The sequence below is a fragment of the Strigops habroptila genome, chromosome 4 (assembly GCF_004027225.2).
Source record: "Strigops habroptila isolate Jane chromosome 4, bStrHab1.2.pri, whole genome shotgun sequence".
NCBI lineage: Eukaryota > Metazoa > Chordata > Aves > Psittaciformes > Psittacidae > Strigops > Strigops habroptila.
In genome coordinates, this window is record NC_046358.1 from 17,690,340 (window position 1) to 17,712,442 (window position 22,103).

A 22,103-nucleotide genomic window follows, 5' to 3' on the forward strand; every position below is an offset into this window, starting at 1 on the left:
CCAAGGGCTGCTGAGGCTGCCTGGGCAGCGGGTGGAAGGGCACAGAGGATAATGCTGCCATGTAGTTCTCTGGCAGTCCCAGTCATTCCTGATGAAGTGATGGTGACACAGCCTTCGGAAAGAGAAAACGTGAAGGAAACCCACCCCAGGAGTGACCAGCTTGATTCCGAGTCTGCAGCAAGTGTGAATTACACCTCTTCCCTTGAAAGCGGGAGGCTTTTTCAAAATTACCCCCCCACCCCCCCACACGGGGATGAGAAACCAGAGGTCAGGAATGAGCCCCCTGAAGGCTCATGAAGAACAAAATACGATGTGTTTTAATTGACATGAAAGGTTAATGGGGAAGATCAACATCCAAGGGCTGCAGCTAAGGAAAGGGGCTTGTTTGGGCAGAGCCCGAAGTGTAGTGTAGGCATTACAGTGGGAAGTGTGAAACCATGGGGCAGAGAACACACGGCCCTTTAGCCTTGCACAGAAATAATGGTGCAGGCCGTTTTAACTGCAGTCTGCCCTCAGTAAAAACAAGTTACATTAAAAAACTGTGCACCAGAAAAAGCAAACCTCTCTTTCCTGGTTTCTGCTTATAAGATTTACAGATACTTAAAATAAACCTATGAAAAACAGACCTAGTGTGCTGGAATTTGCTAACTAGTGAGAGCAATTACCTCCAGGTCCCAAGACCTAACGGAGCTCGGCTTTTTGGAAATAAAACTTGGCAGGCGCTTCTTCCTGCTGCTGTTGTAAAGGTGTACATGAAAAGATGTGTTGACCTCTGCCAGAAACCCCAGGAATCCAGTTCAGAGAGATTCTCCTGTGAAGGGCACAGCCGGATTCAGGCTGCACAGATGGGGATCGGTGGGGAAAAGCCGGCAAAACATTCACTTCTCATTGTGTGGCTTCGGCGTGGCAGATTCTTTGCAATTGCCTGGTGTACCACAGTAATTAAACGGTCAAGAGCAGTAAGTTTAGATACTTAACAAGAAAATAAAGACCTCACTTGACAGCCAGCAGCTTGTCGTGCTTGTTCCACAGGAGTAAGGGTAATTAACGCAGGTTGCTGTAGTAAAAGTTGATCGGAGTCTCTTTTAGCAATGATTTTGTATTGCTTCAGAGATCACATATCAATTAACCATAAATGCTGTAATAGCTGTAAATCAGGTTGTGTTATGAAACTAATGCCCCAATTTCAGATGACCTAAAAAAAGGGAAACAACAGACTCTGCCTCTCTCCTTTCAGTGCTATATAAGTAACTAACGATAAGAAAAGTAATGAAAAACACACAACCAACCTTTGTTAATGCAGAAACATAAAGTAGTCCCCTGTTTTCTCTGGACTGCTCCACGCAGGAGTGGAAAATTGAAGTTTCTGCAATGAAAAAACCATGAGAGACGTGAAATCTGAGAGGAGAATTGATTTTTATAAGACTCTCTGGCTTGGAGGGTGGAGATAGTTTCACACCAGCGTTTTGAAGGAAATTATTTGTTGTTGTCAGTATTCTTTCATCGTTACTGGCTGGGGAAAGGAGCTCTTGTTTCATACAGCAGTTGAAGAAGGCCTTTGGGAAGGATGAGATTTTCCTCCTAAAACATTCAGGGACAAGTAAAAAGAAGGTTAAACATTTTTTTGAATGCATTAAGCACGTTCTCCCCCAAAACCAGAGCCCTCTGGAGACCATCTTCCCCTGCAGATGAAGAGACAGGACCAGCTTTGCTGCCGTGTTTGTCAATTCCCTTCATACTAAACACTGTGAAGTAGGTTTGTGCCCCAGGGTCTGGGCCGTGCAGATGGGAACCCATTTCCAGCAGTGAGGGCCGGGCTCTGTCCCACGTTGGTACCAAGCAGCAGAGATCACCTCAGCCCGGCCACAGGAGGCAAATTCAGTCTCTCAGCTTCAGCATCACCAGCAATCACTCAGAAACGTTGCTCATGTCTGTGCATTGTGGTTATTAGGTGCAAGAAATACAGTTTTAAAACTGTAATTAATCATTTCTAAGTAACCTCTTTTTCTACACATTTATGGCTTCAATGGGTATGACTGTTTATTATGTCTTACCTATAAAATCTGACCTGTTTTATATACTCTTTATGGAAACAGTGTACAGTCATAAATTAAAAGATGCAACTGTTTTGGATATTTTACTGGTGGTCCTGTATTTTCCTGCCAGAAGTGCAGCTGGTTTAGGTTTCTCAGGATAACATTATAAAAGGCTGTATGCGTTTTGCAAGTTTATGCTTGAATTGCCAAGCCAGAGGTGGAATGACTCAACCTTCCCAGGAGCAACATGTACCAAGCGATGAATCAAAACAGCTAGCTGAAGCTCAGAGGCTCACATGGCCACTCTGAAAAGCAGTTCTCATTTATGGTATTTTATCTGGTGTTTGGAATTTGTGGCGGTCATTGTGCTGGGCCCATGGCTGTCTTTGAAAGGGTTTTGGGTGCAAAACTAGCCAAGAACCTGGTCTTGTATCTGTCTTATGTGGGCTGCAAGGACTGTAGGGTTAAAGCACTGAAGGAAACCATCCACATAGCCCCGAGCAGATGCCTTTAGTGGGAGCCCTTGGCTATGAACCCTCAGAAGGGGCTGAGGGGAGCCAAGAGCTTGCAGAAGTGCTAGTGCAGGCAGCGTGGTTCAACGTCAGCTCATTGGCCTGCTTGGTTTGGTGTAAAATTTGATGGCAAAGATGATAGAACCACTGACTGGTTTGAGTTGGAAGGGGACCTTAAAGACCATCTAGTTCTAACCCCTCTGCCATGGGCAGGGACACCTTCCACTAGACCAGGTTGCTCCAAGCCCTGTCCAACCTGTTCTTGAACACTGCCAGGGATAGGGCAGCCACAGCTTCTCTGGGCAACCTGTGCCAGCGCCTCAGCACCCTCACAGTGAAGAACTCCCTAATATCTAATCTAAATCTCCTCTCTTTCAGTTTAAAACCCTTTCCCCTTGTCCTATTGCTACATGCCCTTAGGTGATGATGATGAACTCATAGTGCAGTTCAGAGGCTGCTTTAGCCAAAATAACAGCCTCCCACAGACCTAATTCCCTGGTGTCAGTGGACTTTAGGCCTGAGAGCAGAAAGTTCAGCCCTGCTGTTATCAGAGCAACCGGCATGGTTGGCTCTTGGGAGTGCCCAGCACTAACTGGACAGAGCTGAAACTGACTCCTGTGGGAGTGCAGGAAAACTTGTGTCATCATCATCATCTTATAAGGGAGAAAAGCAACCCTGCCCCCAGAGCAAGTACCAAAATACGACCTAGTGAGTGTACTTAACCCTGTGCAGCCTGTTGCCAGAGCCAGGTTTTTGCAGTGTGTTGGCTGGACAGCTTGTCTGAAGGTGCATCGGCATTGGCATCGTTTCAACTAGTAAAGCTTTATCCTGATCCCTTTATAGGTGGCTAGCAGTGGGCAGCTCCATCTTCTTCCTTTCTCCCAAAAAGCAGCTTTGACCTGACTGTGCTAAGAACCACGCAGGTGTCGGATGTGTTTATTTCTGCTCTGAAATGCTGCTTCTCTTTGTTTCAGGTATCTCACCCACGTGCGAGCCGCCTCTCCGCAGGATGTCGCTGGGGGCTACACTTCCTCTCTTGCTTGCAGCCGAGCCTTACAGGATGCTTTCAGTGGTCTTTTCTGGCACCCCAGTTAGCTGCCGTGCATCAGCCTCTGATCAGGGGACACCAAACAGAGTGAGGAGTAAAATTGCTGCCATCTGCACAATGGCTACACCGCAGTCCCTCTTCTGTGTAAACCCAGCTGTGTGTAAGTGTTAGAGGTAATAAAAGCCTTTGTAAAATGTAGATGCATTTTTGTGTAGAGGGAAACTCGTTAGTCATGTAGCACATGCAGTCATGTAGCTGACGGAGGCTGAAGCAAAAAGCCACATCTAATGGAAGATGTGAATAACTCAGCTATGTATGCTTGAGGTTTAAAGAAATACACTTGTAATTTTTTTTTAAAGCCAGACTTCAATAAAAAAGTTTGTGGTTTTACTCTTATTGCAGGGTTTTATCTGCACAGGCATTTAAATGCCATTTTGCTTATAACATTTAGTGTCAATATTCAGGCCTACATTTTCTTCCCATAAAACCAGTTTCCCCAGTTTAGACAAGTGGGTTTTTTCCTCCTGCCAGCTGGATGAGATGAGAAACCTTGGAACTGTGCTGACACAACTCTTGTGCAGGATCCTTACGGATGTCCCTTGGTTCTTACCTTTGTCTGGAAAACAGATCTTTAGCTGGAAGTCTTTCAAGTGAGTTTCTCTAGAAGAAATCTAAGAAGCCTTGATACAAGGCTAAGTCATTAGCGTGGTCAAAATTGGGTTTGTTTTTTTTTCCCTGATTAGCTCCATTTGCAACTCTTCTGTTGTGTGTTCAGAGGTTCTTTGGGCAGGAACCTCCCTTTGTCTGGCTTTTGGGATGACCCTTGCCACTGCTGCTTTTATGTGTTCCTTCCCCTCTCCTTATAGCAGAATGTAGACTAATTGCAGCAGAGATGGTCTTCCTGTGGCAGGACTGGTCTTTGCCATAAGTGTGTATAAACTGCAGGAGACTGGAAACCGCTCAGGACAGCGCGTGCCTCCAGAGTAAAGCCTGGCCCACGTTTTATGGGTCATCTGTTAATAGCTGTTGAATACCGCTCTGAGGAGTGCATTGAATGAATGGATTTTTTTCTGTGTTGTAATAAAGAGAAGAATAAGCTCTATTCCAGACTCAGTGATTTCTTTGCTAAGAGAAGTGGAGGGAGGTGCCAGAATTTCACAGAATCGTTAGGGTTAGACGGGACCTCTGGAGATCATCCAGTCCAACCCCCCTGCAAAGGCAGGGCCACCCAGAGCAGGTTACACAGGAACATGTCCAAGTGAGTTCTGAATGTCTCCAGAGAGGGAGACTCTATGACCCTCCCTGGGCAGCCTGTTCCAGTGCTCTGCCACCCTCAACATAAAGAAATTCTTCCTTATGTTGAGGTGAAACTTCTTGTGTTTTAGTTTATGACTGTTGTTCTTGTCCTGTTGCTGGGCACCACTGAAGACCCTGGCACCATCCTCCTGGCACCCACCTTTGAGATGTTTAATGAGCTCTCCTCCCAGTCTGCTCTAGACTAACCAGGCCCAGCTCCTGTAGTCTCTTCTCATAAGAGAGATGCTCCAGACCCCTGACCATCCTTGTGGCCCTGTGCTGGACCCTCTCCAGTAGCTCCATGTCTGTCTTGTACTGAGGAGCCCAGAACTGAACACAGTACTCCAGATGTGGCCTCACTAGGGTCAAGTAGAAGGGCAGGATCACCTCCCTTGACCTGCTGGCCACATTCCTCCCCGTGCACACCACGATACTGTTGTCCTCCTGGCTGCAAGGGCACGCTGTTGGCTCATCAACAACTTATCATCTACCAACACTCCCAGGTCCTTCTCAGCTAAACTGCTCTCTAATAGGTCAGCCCCAACCTGTACTGGTACTTGGGGTTCTTCCTCCCCAGATGCAGTACCCTACACTTGGCCTCGCTGAACCTCATTAGGTTTCTCTCTACCCAATTCTCCAGCCTGTCAGGGTCCTGGTGAATGGCAGCACAACCTTCAGGTGTATCAGCCCTCGCCTCAGCTTCGTATCAGCAAACTTCTTTTCTTCTACATGCTTGGTGATGACTTTCAAAAGCCCTTCTTGTCCTTCATGTCCTCTGCCAGACTCAATTCTAAGTGGGCTTTGGCCTTCCTCGTTGCATCCCTGCATACCCTGACAATGTTTCTAGGCCCACTTGGCCTGTCCCTTTTTCCACCCCTGATAAACTTCTGAAGAGTTTAAGATTTACTAAACCATTTTTTTGATTAAAGCCAGGTTTCTGTTAGAGCAGGAGTGCCAGGAAGCCCTAAATTTGTACTGTGAAGCAATGTGCACAGTCAAACGGACCTGCAGTTTCCAGCAGTACAGACAGGCCCGTTCGTTAGTGTGGATCACAGGGTGGCTGCATTGTTCCAGGGTGGTCAAGGGCCTTGTTGCTACAGCAGGGTTCGTGGAGGGCACTGAAGAACAGGAACAGCTTTTGAATTTTTACGGGAAACTTGCAGCGCAGGGGTAGGAAATCACGCAGCAGTGTTGGAAAACATAGCAGACAGCAACGACAGCACACATTGCTCTCTGAGGAGCAGTGGCTGGTAGGGAGAGGGTACAACGTGCCTCTCATCGACAACGGGACGACAAACAGGTTGAAGCTGTTGAGATGCTATTTTAAAGGGCAGCAGAGGAATGCTGGGCTGGAGCAGCAGGCCAGGGAAGGGACCTGTACAGCAGCTTTCAAGATAGCAGGAGTGAGTCATGATGATTTTTGAACCCTGGTTTGATAAATGTAGTCCAGGGACAACAGACCTGCAAAGTCCTGCTCAGAAGCCCTGGCTGCAGAGCCAAGGGAAAGGCAGCCCTGCAAAATCCTTGGGCCTTAGCAGTTATTTGGGTGAGAAGCAGGACACCAGGCTGCAGGCCCCAGTGACGGAGCCACAACAGCAGGACCAGGGTGATGGACATCTGCTCACTGAGTTGCTATGCGTGAGTTGGGACTGAACGAAAATATCTGAAACTGAGAGGTTGAGCTGAGGCCTCTGTCCAAATAAACTGTTTGTGGTTGACATTGCCCAACAATAGCCTGGATGTGTAAGTGAAGGAAATCAAAGGCAAAGGCTTTTCAAATCCCTGCAGAATACAAGCAGCCAGCTAGCAAGATCATCCAGGGACTGCAGCAGAGGAGCAGCTGGAGGCAGGGGCAGGCTGGGAGGTGGCAGGGGCAGGGAAGCCATAGGAAGACGCGGTTCCAAGGCAAGAGACCACTGAGCCAGGTACTGGTTTTCAGTCTTGCACTTCAACGCAAGTGTGCACTTCATCTGCAAATGTGCCAATGGCGTTAGTCTTTCCTGCTTTAACGGTGGGCAAATGCTAAGTTAGGAGCCAACTAACTACTTCCAATCCCTAACTACATCTCAGTGTTAAAAAGCATTTCTTACTCAAAAGCCTAGGAACAAGTACATGTGGCCATTCGGGCCTTCTTGTATCTTGGGTCAAGTTTTTGACAGGTGATGTCACTTACACGGGAGCTGTTTGTGCATCTGCTAGCAGTAATCCACTGTTCTTAGACACAAGTCCCATTTGTCAGAGAGAATCCAACGCAAGAGGCATACAAGTCCCAGAAAAATACAAAAATCTGTTTTCACCACAAGCCCTGCACTATCAAAGTGACACAGCAGAAACCTATCCTGGCCTGTGCCACTGATCTACCGTGGGGTGTGAAACAACAGCAGAAAAGTGTCAAAACACATTTATTATATAAAAGCAAAGTTTTAGTTTTTTGTAGTAACAACAATTTCAATCTGCTCACCGACCCCACAGTGAAAACCAAAAGAAGGTAACTGCAGGAAGCAAGGCTGACAAATGAAAGTTGCAACACGCATTCTGCATCTCGGCACCGGAGATGGGCAACACGGGCAGTATGCTTCAAATAACTCAAGGGGTAAACCAGAGGTAACCTCGGTGTACCTCTTACACAAACTACTGAGGTAGTTACTGTAACTCTAGTCTTCAGCTCAGAAACTTCTCTTCAGAGAACTCGTTGCTGGTACACAGACGTTTAGAGGCTGGTTTTGCTGGAAGAACATTAGAAAAAGCCAATTATTTAATATACAGTGAACACACTGAACTACAAGCCATGTAACACTTCAGGGATTTAAGAGGAAGAGATGAGAATGAAAACTGGGATTAACAGTCACGAATGCGAACTGTTATGGCAGTAATGGGGATCTTTACTTAAGACTTTCAAAAAACCTGTCTTGAGCTACATTTTGACTTACATCTCAGTGCTACCCAACAACAGCGTAAGAATAAGTTTCATGGCATCAAAGTTTTATCAGAACCTTCTTTCCTTCAGTTCACGTAACTGCAGGCTGAAAGCCTCCCCTCTCCCTCCTCCTCACCTAGTGAGGAGCCCAACACCACTAGCCCAAGATCACTGAAACCAATGAGTTTCTGCAAGTACTTCAAAAAACAAATGACTGATTATATGAAAAAATAAAACTCAAATTCAACATTAAAGATCTCTAAAGATATCTGTTTCTCAACTAAATTGTACAGAAGCTGATTCTGCTGATGTAGTGACTCCAGACCTAAACTGAGTCAGCTCAAGTATAAGGGAGAGCATCAGGACTGGGACCCATCACTTGGAAGCATGCCGTTCCACCCTGGGTGAAAATGAAGTTCCAGTTCTGAAGTATTTAGCTCACAGAAACGTGTGCTTGGCATTAGATACCCCATCCTCCCCCAGAACGCGATCTAAGGCACAAAGCTGTGGTTTATGGCCTGTGGGGTGATCCTATCCAGTCCACCATTTTTTCTGTGGAGGCTCATGCTGGGATCAGAGGAGCGGATCTCTGCCTCCGAGTGTGCGTGAAGCCCTGCAGCTGCTGCACATGTGCAGGCTCCTGCTGGCAGCCTCCACACTCCACAACCAAACACAGAATCCTCACCACATGGCTGGTGTGGCCCACAGGGCTGACAAGGTGGGACCAGCTTGAGACAGCACAAGGTGTAGCCTGAAATCCACGTGCCACATAGAAGGTTTGTTCCTTACCTTCGTCAGCGCAGGGCCTCTTGTACAGCACGTCCACTGGGATTTGGAAGCTAATGCACAGCATCTCCTTGTTCGGTGCGACATTTCTAACCAGGTAAGTAGAACAGCGCCCGTCCAAGGAGGTTCCTAGAGAAGCTTCAGCTCGTTCTTGGATGTCTTTGGCTGGGTTCTCGTGTTTGGAGAAACCGTAGCAGTGCACCATGGGAAGGTCAGCAGTGCCACATGGTTCTCTGACCAAGAGATGCCGGAAAGCATCCAGAAATTCAGTAGCCAAAGCTGGCAAATTCATGACTATGTGAAAAGAGGTTTTTTGTTCTTCTTTCTGAAGTGGGAGCTCTTTACTTAGTTCTTCTCTTACTGGCCCCAGCAGGAAGTCCCTGCCATCCATATTGAATGCTTTAATTTTCTTATCTACTTTGTTCAGTTTGCAGTTGTGCAGGAGCCAGTTGTAGGATTCAGGATTGAGATCGTTTGCAAATACGTGGCACTTTTTCTTTGCTGCTGGAATAGCAAAAGGTCCAATCCCAGCAAAGACATCGAAAAGGACATCGCCGGGCTTCAAAAGCTCAACGATACGGCTGTGTTCGGTGGAGAGACGCGGGTTCCAGTAGACTTTAGAAAAGTCCAACTCATATACAATATTATTTTCTTTGACCTGAAAGTCCAAAACATTTGCTTAAGCCTCTGTGTTCAAATTCCAGGCATATTTAAGCACTATCAGTAGTTAAGACAGCTAAAAACCAAGGTGCTTTATCAAAAGGTAATTGACATTTGTCCCACTAGTAGTGCACATGAGTCTTGTATAAGCAGATCTACTCAACAGAAATAGCCATACGGAATGTTCCCACTGTCAATCCAGATGGCTGGCTTATGGATGTCTCAGTCACCAGGTAGAAATAAAACAGCAACTTAAATTTACCATTAAAAAAATAATAATCTGAGGCTTTTTTTGTGGCTGGCTGACAACTCCTTTATTGAAAGCAGACCTTGGGACTACGCCTTGAGCCCTCCTCAGTATCATCCTCCCTGAGAATGATGCAGCACACAAATGGCAACAGTCACCCAAATTCAAAGTCCCTGGGAGCCACCCTGCAGTTTGAAAAAATATTTTATCTCTCAGTGTGACAGCATCTGGAAACTGATCCAAACCCAAACTTTGGGATGAGCACTACCTTAAGAACAGACCTAAAAAGAAACCATATTTATTCAGATGAGAATGAAATGCGAGACAATATTTTGCACCACCACACTTGAATTGTGTGACTGGGAATTAAAGTAGCTTTGTATCCAAATCACTGCTTCATTTGCTTTGCCAGCAAGGAACATACTGAAACATCTGCACTCCTCAGTGTGCAGCTCAGTGGTGTGCTACATGTGTGCTCAATGAGCTAGCACCCTCTGCACTTCTGCCTTGACAATTGTTTGTCACTTCTGCCTTGACAATTCAAATCCCTTCTCTGTGCGTGTACACGATGTTCTACCAAACTATTCAACTTTTTTATTTGGTAATTTAATGTTTTCTCTTCTAAAAGCACAGAACTGCTAACAGTTACCAAAAATATTTTTTGGTCAAACCAGTGGCCAGATTTGCAGCTAAAGCCAAGAAACCCTGTGTGGCAGTTATGTAGTTCTTTACACCTGAAAAATGTCAAAACACAGGGGAAATGAGGTTTGTCTTGCTGCTGACAGGAAAGGAAAAAGGCACAGGCAAAATCTTGCCTAGGTTGTAAAGACACTGAGATTTAGAAACACGTTCTTATGTTCCATATGAGCCACTGCACAAGGCCTGGTGAAATGAAGAAACAGCAATTTCTTAGATCAAATACACTAAATATTCTGGCTTTAGAGTGAGAAACACCCCATACTACAAAGTCTGTAATTAGTACGTTTGTAAGAAACCTGCTGCTGTCACGTATCAGTAAAGTATCATGACATGCTGTTCTAGATCATTAAAATCTAGGCTGTGAACTTCAAAGAATACATATCTTCATGATCCTTATGGTTGTGAGTTTGCCCCTGGCAGACCAGGACGAATGAATGCAGAAGTAACTGCCAACTCTTACACTCTAAAACACGTGACACGAAGGGCACCGTGTAAAGGAATGGTTTTAACAGCACCTCTTCAGCACATTGTCCAGTGGATGTCTTTGGGTTTTAGCACATTAATTTTAAAATAACAGGAGAAAATCAACTGTACCTTGGTTACCAGGTTGCTCTCTCCAGCGAGCACTTCCATTTGGAAATTTCTGTATGTGCTGTCAATAATATTGGTTTTATTTACTACACAGGTGATGCCTGGGTTCTTGTCAATTATAACTTGGCCTGAACAGAGAGGGCAAAAAATATTCTGGTTAAGGGACTAAAATCTTTTAATGCTCTACAAGAGGTACAAACACTGCTGTTTACAGTTAATTAATTAACTTAAATTAAAAGCATTAGAACAACCTTCCTCTGATGATTCAGGGTTGCAGATGTCACACCTTTCTAAGGCACATGCTTTACCCTGACCCAATGCTCAGTGTAGTCTCAGTGAAGTGAGACTACAGTTTCTGTAAGAGGAGAGAACTACACCTTCTGTGCACAGCTACAGCATCGACACAGGCTATTTAAAGTCAAAATACAAAGCAATTAAAAGCCCTCAAAAGTATTCTTTGTACAAGTAATAATTTATCAGTAGAATAATTGTTAAATATCTTTTTAACAATATATATTTAATATAAATACGAATTACTTGAGAAGAGTTCTTTTACCTACCAATCAAATGTCTGTAAGGAAGCTGATGATCTCTAAGATTCAAATGAGCTATGTGACCAACACGGCTAAATCCAGAGGTGACTTCTTGACCTTCAGGAAGGACTGCTCTTAGTATCTCCTCTGACTTGAAATTCTCGTAAGTCAGCTCCAAGTTATACTTGGACACCTCAGGGTGAACATTAAGCTGTTTTAATACCTCTTGCTCTGATTCCCCCAATGAGAATTCTGGTAATTTACGAGGATCCAGAATAAGAAGTCTACTGTCCTCATCTCCTGGCTCCTCAACCACTCGCTTTAGACCAGGACGCTGGAGTACCACGTGTTTTAGGGACTTCAGCAAAGTATTTACAATTTCTTTCTTGATTTTAAGAACTGGAACAACAACTGTCCTTTTAAAAGCTTCTCTGTCGAGTTGTGTCATCCCACGCACTCCAGGATGCGGTGAATACAGTTCGAGATCAGCTTTATCCTCCACAGTGTCAGGCATTGTAAAAAACCTATTTTTTTTAACTACTGCGAAGAGCCCAGGTATTCTGCCAGAATATCGCGCCAACAGCATCCAAACTGCTGGAAATGATGTATTTGCTGCAGCTGTCCCAAACTTATTAGTTTTCAGTAGTCTGGCAGAGTATCCCAATCTCCATAAAGTCCTAGAAGAGAAATTACTCATTTTATAGACATTATGTAATCATTCCATTAAAAAGGCTGCAAATCACATGGATTTGCTGTTCTCTTATACTAGAATTTCCATCTGTACCAAACAATCCACAATAGTTTAGTAAAGCTCTTTATTATGAATTCTATACCACAAATTTCTGTCCTCCTGCAAATGTATTTTTAGACTTCAACAATAACTTTAAGCAGTAAGATAATCCCCTCCTGCCAAAAAAACAATGACCTCCCTTTGTCCTAATAAACGTGATATTAATCCCAGTAAGCCAAATGGAAAAATTTCTACTGTCTTATTCCTACTGTTGGAATACTGTTGGATTCGTTACCAAGCAGTGGTTGCTAGAAAACAGTTATTAGCAATAGTGGTCATAACCACTCTTCAGCAATTTCTGCCCCCAGGTTAAGGGGTTACACACTCCACAGTGTCTTTGCTCCACAAGCTGCACACCAGAAAGACCATTAATTAAATGCAGAATTCCCCTAAAGGTACAGAGGAGCATTAATAATGTCTGTTCAAGTAACTGAACTCCTTTCTACAGTTCATTCATAGGATGGGGACTTAAAATGTAGCTTTACACTTCTTTACATTGTTTCCTACACTAGACAGGGTCCAAAGGGGCCCAACTTTTCTGACTCTGCATCACTGCTCCTAGATGGCCACCAATGATTTAGGTGCTGTGAGAGGCTGACATTTCTCCTCACTTCTTGGGAAGTTTGTTCTAAGATTGGTGGTTGACAGGAGGAATGCAAACTAGCTCCTAAAGGAAACTGGTTCTCTTGCCTGCCTCAGATATTTACACCCTGATGTACGAGGCACTGCCCTCCTTCAGGGGAACCAGCCACATGGTCTCTTCAAAAAGAAGCTGCGCCCCAGCCCTAGCCAAGCTGACCCTGCTCCCATCCTCCCTCCCCTACAAATCCCAGCTCCTTGCTGGGGCTCCCTACATCTCCCAGCCAGCTCACTTCCCTAAGCAATGCACACCTCGTTTCCCTGTTGACTCAAAACACATTCTTCATGTGTGCTACAGAGAAGTCCTTCATCCCGGGGCCTGAGCATCCCAGTGTTTTCCTCAGACATTCCCCTTCTCCCTAGCTGGAAACTGCTGGCCTAGTTCGCATGGGCTTCTCGAGTAAGCCCCAAGACAAAAGCGTGCTGGATGTCACTGCACCCACGCCGCCCCAAAAGAACTGACATGTTCCCAGACCGCCTATGGAAAGGCCTGCCTTTCCCTCCTAACCGGGGTCCCCGTTTGCCCCGTTCTTCCCCCAGAGTAACCTGAGGTAAACCGGGGCGGGGGGAGCTGCTGAAGGGCTGCTCCCCGCTCCGCCGGGCCTCCGCGTACGGAGATCCGCGGGCAGGCCGAGGAGGCGCCGCCCAGGCCTCACCCGGGGAAGCGACCCTCGCCGGGGCGGGGGGTGCGCTGCGCGGAGCCTCTCCCTGAGGGGAGCCCCACTGACAACTGCCGCCTCAGGCCCACCGCGCCCGGGCCGCCCGCCGCTGGCGGAGCTGCGCAGCGCCGTCCGGAGGCTGTGGGGCCGGGGCCGCCGCGGGGACCCCCTGCCCGGAGGCCGCCCCGCCACCACAGCTACCGCTGCCCAGCGCCCCCGCCCTCACCTCATGCCGAGCCCCGCCGCACGTCATGGCCGCCGCCGTGACGCCACGCCGCCGCGCCGAGGGAGAGGGCGGGGCTGGCCCGTCGGCCCCGCCCTGCCCAGCGGCGGCCCCGCCCCGGCCCCGCCCCCGGCGGCGCTCCCCTCAGAGGCGAGGCGGCGGGGCGAGGGGTGCTATGGCGCCGCCGCCGCGGGGGGCCGGGCCGCTCCGCGCCGAGCGGGGCTGGTACCTGTCCGCCCGCGAGCAGCTGGAGGATGAGGAGGCGGCGGACGAGGACGGGGAGTCCGCCCCCCTGCTGCCGCCGGGCAGCGTGCGTGTGAGGGGGCGGCTCGGCGGTGGGGAGGGGAGCTCTGAGGGGGCTGCGGCCGCGGGGCTGGCCGGGCCCGCTCCGTCGAGGGGCGGCGGGTGCCGGCTCGGCTCTGCGTTCCCCGAGCGTTCTGCCTGTCTGTCAGGGGGGTTCCTGTCTCCGTGGCTTGGCGGCTGCCCCGGCCGTGCTCGGCTTCGAGGAGACGATCGGGGAGCGCGGCCGGGCGGGGTCCCGCGGGCTCAAAGGTCGGGCGGATCGATGGGGGGTGGTCGGGGCTGGGCGGGCCGGCTCTCGCGGGTGATGCCCGGCGAGCGCTGCGGGCAGGGCCGGGCAGCACCGCGCCCGTGAAGCGGAACACATGGGCCTGCTTCTGACCCGTCTGATCCCTGACTGCCGAGCGCTTGGGAGTGCTGCCGCTTGTTACGCTCGTTGCTCCTGCAGGGACAGCCTGCTTTGAAGCATAAACCTCGCTGCGCTCTTCTTGAGCTCTAGTGTCGCCGTCCTCAGGATGTAGAAATCTTGAGATCTTTATGGGACAGCATCATGTTGTATATGCACGAGAGTTTGTGTGGTCTTAAAATGAGAAAAGATACTTTACGATTTAGATTAGGGAAGGGAAAGTTCACTGTTTCCTGCTCCCTTAGATTCCTCCTATAAAAGGCCAAAACACCTCATGCACTAATTGTACTTTGTTCTGCACTTTTCACAGGATTCTCAAAGTCATGGTTCTTCCTTTGGTTTCTCAGTATTGAATTTAATGAATGCGATCATAGGAAGTGGGATACTTGGCTTATCCTATTCTATGGCCAACACAGGGATCGTGGGGTTTAGGTAAGTGTTCAATTTGTACATATACTTATTTTTACACTCAGCTTGTATTTTTAAATGGAACAAAACTTGATTACTAAGACTCCTGTGCAAAAACTGGGGAGGAAATAAATAGCTTGTGCTTTTCAGCATTGTTGAATAAGATCTTCCCTCTTTGGTTTAGTCATTCATATCTGACCTAATGTAAGTACTGCCCAGACAATGCATTAAATTGCCACATGGTGGCAATTTCTTGGCCATTACTGTTAATAGATTGATATTTACGTTCAAAGCTGCTACCTCTTTTAGTTCCAGAAATGGGCCTTCGGGGATAGTGTAGCTACATATCTGAAAACTGAATCTGCTTGTGCACAGTTTGCACTTCTGCTTGCTGTGCATACTAACCTATGGATAACAGGGCCAGAATTGTCACTTTTACCATTTTCTAAGCATTAGATTAACTTCATTGGGAGATAAATATTTGTCTGTGTATGTTTAGACACACTCCTATGTTCTCTTTGTAATCGATCTATCAGGCTTTCACCTTCTGTAGTGTGTGACATGCTTTGGTGAACAATATGAGAAGCAACTTGGCAACTATTGGGAAGGTCAGAGACCATATGAACCATAGTCAGCAGATACAAGCCATAAAATGAGGAAATCTTGTCTTGTGGTAGCTTACTTCTTGCAGAAGTAGCTTTCTTAAAGATAGAAAGTGCATTATTCTATAAAAGTGCTTTAATTGTGAATATTCTGTGTTTTTTTAGTATCTTGCTGCTGATTGTTGCCAGCCTTGCTTCTTATTCTGTATTTCTTCTGCTCAGTATGTGCACTCAGACTGGTAAGTGAAAAGGATTTATCTTTGAAATATTTCCTCACCTATATCACAAAGACATGATCCAGTATAATTATTATCATTAGCAGCATGTTACCAGATAGCCGTGTGGGATCCACTGATGTTGAAATATTTAATGTTTTTAACAATTATTGTTTGCCATTTAAAAATACAATTTTGAAAATTCTTATGAAAAGCCATGACTTATGACTGGTTTCTAGATTTTCAATTTGTTTTTTTCAAAATGCCTTTCTCATCTTTCCAAAAAGATAGATCCTGTATTTCTGTGGCAAAATTATTTTGGGGCTGGCTGAACTGCGCTACTTCAGTGTATACTGTTGCTTTCGGTGATGGCGTAAGAGGAATAACATAGCAGGCTTTCATTCTCCTATTTGTAGTATATATATTGTTTATGGTTTGAAATGGATACCTTTTGGGTTTTGTAATGATACTGGATTATCATAATTCTCCTGGCACTTCACAGATGCAGGTTTTTACAGCATTTTTGATACCAAATGAGAAGTCACGTTGCAGTCCTTAGAAATTACACTGCTTTGAGAATATTCAAACAGCAGATTCTAATATCTACAGTCTAATCTGATAATTTAATTCTTGCTTCTTTTAATTGAAACAAGCCTAGTTCCTTGAGTTCTTGTACGCAAAGATCGCGTTATAGCAGGAAGTCTCCATCTCTTTCAGTCACCTGGTTATTGTTGCCCACTCATCTGTTTTCCTCTCTTTTCAAAGGTGGTGGGAGAAAGCTTTCATTTCTTTCCTTACTGGCTTTGTTTTCTGTAGATAGCTTTGGTCTCTCAGATGATTGCTTCCTGATTCTTCTTAGATCTGCTGCTCCTGTCTTCACCTGTTGAGTGATCCTCACACATTCTTTAAAAATATTCTTCAGAGGTAGGGTTACTTTTATGGTTGATATTTTTGGCTGCTTGATGATTTGGGATTAAGTCTCTGGTAATTTTTTTTCTCCTCTTGGAGCTCTACTTACTGGAAAGTAATCAGAACCTGAAATAAGTAGCTAGAAAGATCCATACGAAGCAAAAAAAGGGGGGACCTCAGGTAATTTTTTATGATCTTTGTTCACCTCTCATTTGAGGCTGGGAAGTTCTGTATTACATAGGCACCAAGCGGTAGTAAGTTGGTGGCTGTTAATAAAGAGATCCTTGCAAGTGAACTACTCATGAGAGGGGGAAACTAAGAGTTTAAACGTTTTGATGTGATGAACTTGGAGACCTAATAAACCATTCTTGTGTAACTTCTCCATTTATTGTCCAAAGGCAATGGTCCACCTCAAAAAAGGTATTTTTTAAATGCAGACAACTGAAAGCAAGGAATACCACTGAAAAGACAGGATGAAGTATTTCTCTTGAATGAAACTAGGACTTTACAGTTAATAATTAGTTAATAATTAGTTATCAGCTAATGTTGACAGGTAGAACTAGCACCAGAACTATGTCTAGATAAGTTTGCTGAATTTTTGGCCTCTGTGTTTTGATTTTTTTTTTTTTTTATTTTTATTTTTTTAATAAGATTTCCATCAGATTGTATTTCCTGTAAACTGTTGAAATAATTCAATGTTAGATAGCATTCCATGTTTTTCCTTGGAACGTTGTCTTTAAAAGGTGAGAAATACAACCTGTTGTGCCTTGACAAAGCAAAATCTGTCTTAAGTGTTTGCTTCCAAAGTAGGTAATTCAATATTTTTCTTTATAAAACCTACCTGCATTTGTGAACAATGTTACAGTATTAAGCTTAAACCATGGCAATGAATTGGAAAGAATTTTTTTTTATATTAAAAAAATGAGCTAGGAAAATTTAAAGGGTCAAGAAGAAAAATCCTTGAAAAGGTTTGTAAACTATTCGTTCAGACTTTCAAATTATAAAAGTAATCCTAGGAAAGAGCTGACCTATAAAATACCTTCTGAAAATGAAGCTCTAATACTCAAACGGAGACCAGGATTTATTAAGCACAGGCATTTGGGTTGTAGTTCTAAAAATAAGCAAGTGTCTTCAGTTTTTAAATTACGTTGGTCTGGACTTTGACAAAGTCAAATGATTTGCGTAGGCCAAAAGGCTTAGCAAGAAAAATATTGCCAGGTGTCAAGTGTAGATTTGGTTTAGTCCATGTTTTCTCCCAGTATTAATTCAGTATGACCTACATTGTTTTGGGGTTTGGGCTGACGAAGGCTAAGCTTACTCTGTAAATTAGAGGAATTGGGAATTGAAGTGGGATGTACTTTGAAGTTTCATGGCTTTTATGTTTCATTTTGAGTTAGTCGGGAGTGTTGCTGGTACCATACTTGCCAGTTTCACTTTGCATTTAAATGGATAATTTCCATTTAGTGTTAGTAACCTAACAGAAATCAAGCCAATCAGGCAGAACTCGTTTATCTTTATAGCAATTGTGCTTAATATTTTGTTCCATATATCCTTGAAATTACAGCAGTAATGTGATTAAGCACTGGTGCTTCCCAGTGTTCACAGGACTAAACTGATTACCGAAACAGAGTTACTATAGAAAATACTCTAAGGTTTCATATTGCTGTTTGGATTTGTGTGGAAAAATTTGTTCTCTTTGTTTATTCCTTCTCGTATGTGTGTGCTGTGTATTTGTTCCTCTGTGGTAAAACCAAAACCAACTTTCTCCTAAGTACATTTAACATTTTACTGATGTATTTTTTTTTAATGCCATTGGAGATGGCACTCTAAAATACCTTTTTTCTTTTTTTTTTTTTTTACCTTCTCGTGAGCAACAATTTTATAAATAGCAATCTAAGAAAAACACAGGGTAAAATCTAGTTAGATGTACTCCTCGTTTAATTACATCTCGTATTAGTATAACAACAGATATGGGATTAGTTCAGGTTTATGCTCAGAGCTGACTCTGGCTCATTTAATTTCGTCATGACATTTATTTTGTTAAGGCATATTGGTGTAAGTAAGATGCTAGAATGTGAAACATCACCCTTGAGAAAATCATATGAGAGAATTAATGAAAGTTTTCTGTTGGTTTTGTTTGGGTTTTTTTTTGTTTTTCATTCTGGAGCATTGCTCTGATTGTGTGCAGAACTTCAGTGAAATAAGAACGCCTCAGCCTGGGCAGTTGGCAGTGTGAGGCTCCAGTCCCGTCATCTGATCGCTGTGAACTGCCTGTGTCTCCCGTGTGTTGTTTCATTTACTTCAGTGGGACTTCACTCAGGTGTGAAGGTCTGCCCCAGCAGCTCAGATTGCAGGGCCCTCGATTAAGATGTGATGGGAGTAGAAGCAGTTCTGTACCAAGGAGAACCAAAGAAGAGAAAGCAAGTGTTGTAACAATAAAATTATGGGGGTTTGAGATTAATTCTACCTTTTGTGGCATTTACAACTGTGGACCATTTTATTATATACCGAGAAAGTGAGTGGTGTTTCTCAGAAAACTTTCATCTTTTTCATATCGCTTGAGTTTCTTATAACAAAATACAGAGCAACAATGAAAGACTTTAATATGACTTCCTTCTTTCTGAGGAGGGATTGGTTTGCGTTACCAGCAATATTAGAAGTGAGCTTCAGCTAAAACTCAACAAAAGCATAGAGGAAACCACAGGCTCTTTTAATGTGATTATGTAAGTCAGGTGCAGGTAAGGGCAGGATTTTTGGTTTTGCTTTGGTGTGTTTTGTTTTTACTAATATATTTCAATTAAGGAAGGCGTTTACTTTCAGCTCTCTTGAAAATAAGTACTGCTGAGTTTCTGAAAGTGGCAAGATGGTGGTTAGTCTTTATTAGAGTAGAAAGAGGAAAACTGATCCTCTGTCGTCTTCATTGAAAAAAGAAAGTGTACCCTTTTAACAAATAAAATATGTGAATATCTTATATCCAATGGTTGAGGCTAACTTCAGAATTCTTCACCTATAGTATCACTTGCAGATGTCTTTGGGAGAAGGCAGTTTGCCATGTCTTACTATTTGTTTTAAATATTTTTCATATTAAATTTTTCATATTAAATTAAGTTTCTGGAGAGTCTCTGAATGAGCATATAGCTGTATTTTACAAGTATGTATAAAAGCTACTTTGTAAATAAAAAAATACTGTAAAATACTCCTTTAATTCTGTCCTGGATTATAGTCATTTAGAAAGGGGAAAAAAGGCAAAGCTAGAGCTCTCAAGTGATTTTGAAGTTAGAAATATTTTAGCTTATTTTTATTTGCTAACAGCTGTCACTTCTTATGAAGACCTTGGCCTGTTTGCATTCGGATCACCTGGAAAGGTGAGTATTTAGTTTTACCTTTTGTATTTTTCTTTTCTGTTTCATGCAAAGAACAGTTGTCTATCAGAAGCATAGTAGAGAGAGCTAAATGAAGTAAGTACTATATTTGCTGACATGCTAGTATACTGAAAAATCTGTTACGTAGCTTTTTGCTATGCGTCAGTTAACGTGTCTGGTCTGTGGAAGCCCAAACTTTAGTTAATTGTAAAATAGACGTGCCTTAAATGCAAGATTTTGTGCTGCTTCCCAGTCAGTGTGTTTATTTTCCAGTTGTATGTACAAATACATGCTCACTGGCATTGTTGTCAGCTTGGCTTAGCAATCCATTTCAGGTTTGTTACAGTCCCATCGTACCTCTCCTGGAAACTGTTAAGAGGCAGGTAAGTTGTCTAGCATTTAATAGAGATCCAAGATAAGTGTTTGCCTTCTGTGTGGTTTCCACAATAGGAACAAATAAGCATATATTTAATGCATGTTAATTTTTTTGTGTTTGTTTAATAAACTCTTCATGTTTCTTACTTGTTTTCTCACGATTACAAAAAACCCACCAGCAGACTAACCATTTTTGGTATGATGTGAGCTATGCCTTTTTAGGACTGCGTGCTGAACCTGGTTTTCCTAACAGCATTGTCCAGTGATGCTAGGTGCGGAGGAAATGCTGTTGATGAATGCTGCACATTTAATATTACTTCTATGCTCTGTGTTTCAGTTACACGATACTAAAGGCAGATTCGATACCACACAGATGTGTGATTTTAATGGTTTACTGAAACAATGTAATTTTTTAAAAAGTAGTTCTGCTTAACAGACTACCATTTATTTTCTTCTGTTTTAGTGTAAATGAGGATTAAATGTGAACTGTTAAGTGTTTGTAGGACTTCTGTAAGCATTAATAAGTTGGTATGAGTGTAGTCTGTGAGGATCAGTATTTATCGATCTAAGATGTGATCAACCTCAAGATCTAATAAAGCTTGATTTTAGCAAGGTATGAAATAAAATTATTTTTCTTATAGGAGCTGATCTGTACCCATTAACCACAAGCCATTAGATGTAGAAGTCATAGAAATATAGAGCTTAAAGAGCTATTAAAATATGCTTTAGTCTGCCTTTGCTTTGAAGCAGGGTTAAACATGCATAAACCATTCTTGGCAGATGTTTGTCTAATCTGTTATTCGAAAGCTTAAATGAAGGAGATTTCACAGCTTCACTATGTAGTCAACATCAGTTTGGTTTTCTTATTCTCCTTAATATATTTTTTCATAATTTTGAGTTGAAATAATTTGTGCTAAAAATCATCCAGTCTTTTATTTTCAGTGTTCATGGAAAGCACTGGAATATTTCTAGGTTGGGAAGCTGTTGTTTTGATAAAATAATTAACCAAAGTCCACCAAACTTTCCTGCTGAACTGACGTTTTCTGGAACACTTATCTTTCTCTCTTGAGGTATCTTTTGATATTTGTAGATCTTTCTTAAAACTTGCCTGTGAAACGGAACATAGTAAGGTGGCTGAGAACTTGACAGTGTTTTATATAGAACATAGCTGGTACTACATCCCAAAGCAAGATTTGCTGTTTCTGTGAGTGCCTGAAGCTACTGGCTGTGTTACCTCAGACTATTTTCTCTATTTGCAGTGTAATAAGTCATAAATCATATAGTTGAGATACACTTCCTGAATGCATTGGTTTTTATGGATCTTGTTGATTCTTAGCCTTTTCTAGTTTACCACAACCATTCTGAATTCTCTTCCTGTCCCTAAATGCTCCTTGTTTCAGTCAGGCACAGGTGGCTTTTATTTTCCTTTTTTCTTTAAAGTAGTACTTACTCTTCCCTCACCCGAGTCATTTCCTAATGATATAGACAGACTGCTGGAGGACCTTGCTTAAACTGACATCTTGGGTTGACAGTAAGTTACTGGTTAACTGCTCTTGAAGTAGAGCAGTTATTCAACCTTACGGTGATTTCCTGTCAAACGTATTTTTCTGAGATTTGTGAGATTGGTGGTTTTCTGCTGCTGGAAGATTGCTGATTCTCCCTTCCCAAAAGCATGAAGTATTTGTTTCCATCTGTGGCAAATTCCAAGATGTCATTCTATTCTTTTTTCCCCCCACTTATCCTGGTGACTTTTGAACTGACTTTGGATTAATTTAAAATCGGATGTGATTTTTCTAGCTGATTAATTGGAAAAAAAAAAAACCAACCAAAACCTGGCAACTCAAAAGTATTCAAACATTAATTCAAAAGTACAAATTTGGTTTTCTTCTC

At 43.6% G+C, this 22,103-nt stretch overlaps 3 protein-coding genes and 1 long non-coding RNA gene across 13 annotated transcripts in view; 2 read left to right on the plus strand and 2 right to left on the minus strand.

Annotated features, from left to right (window-relative positions):
• The window catches only part of MNAT1 (MNAT1 component of CDK activating kinase), a 133,056-nt gene extending 128,358 nt beyond the window's left edge, over positions 1–4,698 (plus strand). For all 3 annotated transcript variants that reach the window (XM_030484641.1, XM_030484644.1, XM_030484643.1), the window contains one exon: positions 3,523–4,698. In XM_030484641.1, the coding sequence (XP_030340501.1) occupies positions 3,523–3,643 (121 nt within the window). In that variant the 3' untranslated portion in view covers positions 3,644–4,698. The remainder of the gene's footprint in view (positions 1–3,522) is intronic.
• The window catches only part of TRMT5 (tRNA methyltransferase 5), a 26,355-nt gene extending 12,646 nt beyond the window's left edge, over positions 1–13,709 (minus strand). Inside the window, exons 1-6 of one of the 3 annotated variants that reach the window (XM_030484633.1) lie at positions 13,640–13,694; positions 11,353–12,002; positions 10,796–10,920; positions 8,599–9,253; positions 7,540–7,618; positions 6,855–7,084 (exon numbers count right to left, since the gene is read on the minus strand). In XM_030484633.1, coding sequence (XP_030340493.1) covers positions 7,554–7,618; positions 8,599–9,253; positions 10,796–10,920; positions 11,353–12,002; positions 13,640–13,644 — 1,500 coding nt within the window. In that variant the 5' untranslated portion in view covers positions 13,645–13,694 and the 3' untranslated portion in view covers positions 6,855–7,084; positions 7,540–7,553. Of the gene's footprint in view, positions 1–6,854; positions 7,085–7,278; positions 7,619–8,598; positions 9,254–10,795; positions 10,921–11,352; positions 12,003–13,639 lie in introns of those variants that run through there. The other 2 variants (XM_030484634.1, XM_030484631.1) reach the window with 2 other exon arrangements.
• LOC115607395 lies at positions 5,654–20,712 on the minus strand. Its single transcript, XR_003991224.1, has 3 exons — positions 20,701–20,712; positions 19,087–19,092; positions 5,654–5,776 (listed from the first exon to the last, which is right to left on the minus strand). It is a non-coding gene; the product is annotated as an uncharacterized LOC115607395 (long non-coding RNA).
• The window catches only part of SLC38A6 (solute carrier family 38 member 6), a 43,226-nt gene continuing 34,887 nt past the window's right edge, over positions 13,765–22,103 (plus strand). For 3 of the 6 annotated variants that reach the window (XM_030484635.1, XM_030484639.1, XM_030484637.1), the window contains exons 1-4: positions 13,788–13,952; positions 14,653–14,774; positions 15,518–15,591; positions 19,789–19,841. In XM_030484635.1, the coding sequence (XP_030340495.1) occupies positions 13,812–13,952; positions 14,653–14,774; positions 15,518–15,591; positions 19,789–19,841 (390 nt within the window). In that variant the 5' untranslated portion in view covers positions 13,788–13,811. Of the gene's footprint in view, positions 13,953–14,018; positions 14,189–14,652; positions 14,775–15,517; positions 15,592–19,788; positions 19,842–22,103 lie in introns of those variants that run through there. The other 3 variants (XM_030484636.1, XM_030484640.1, XM_030484638.1) reach the window with 3 other exon arrangements.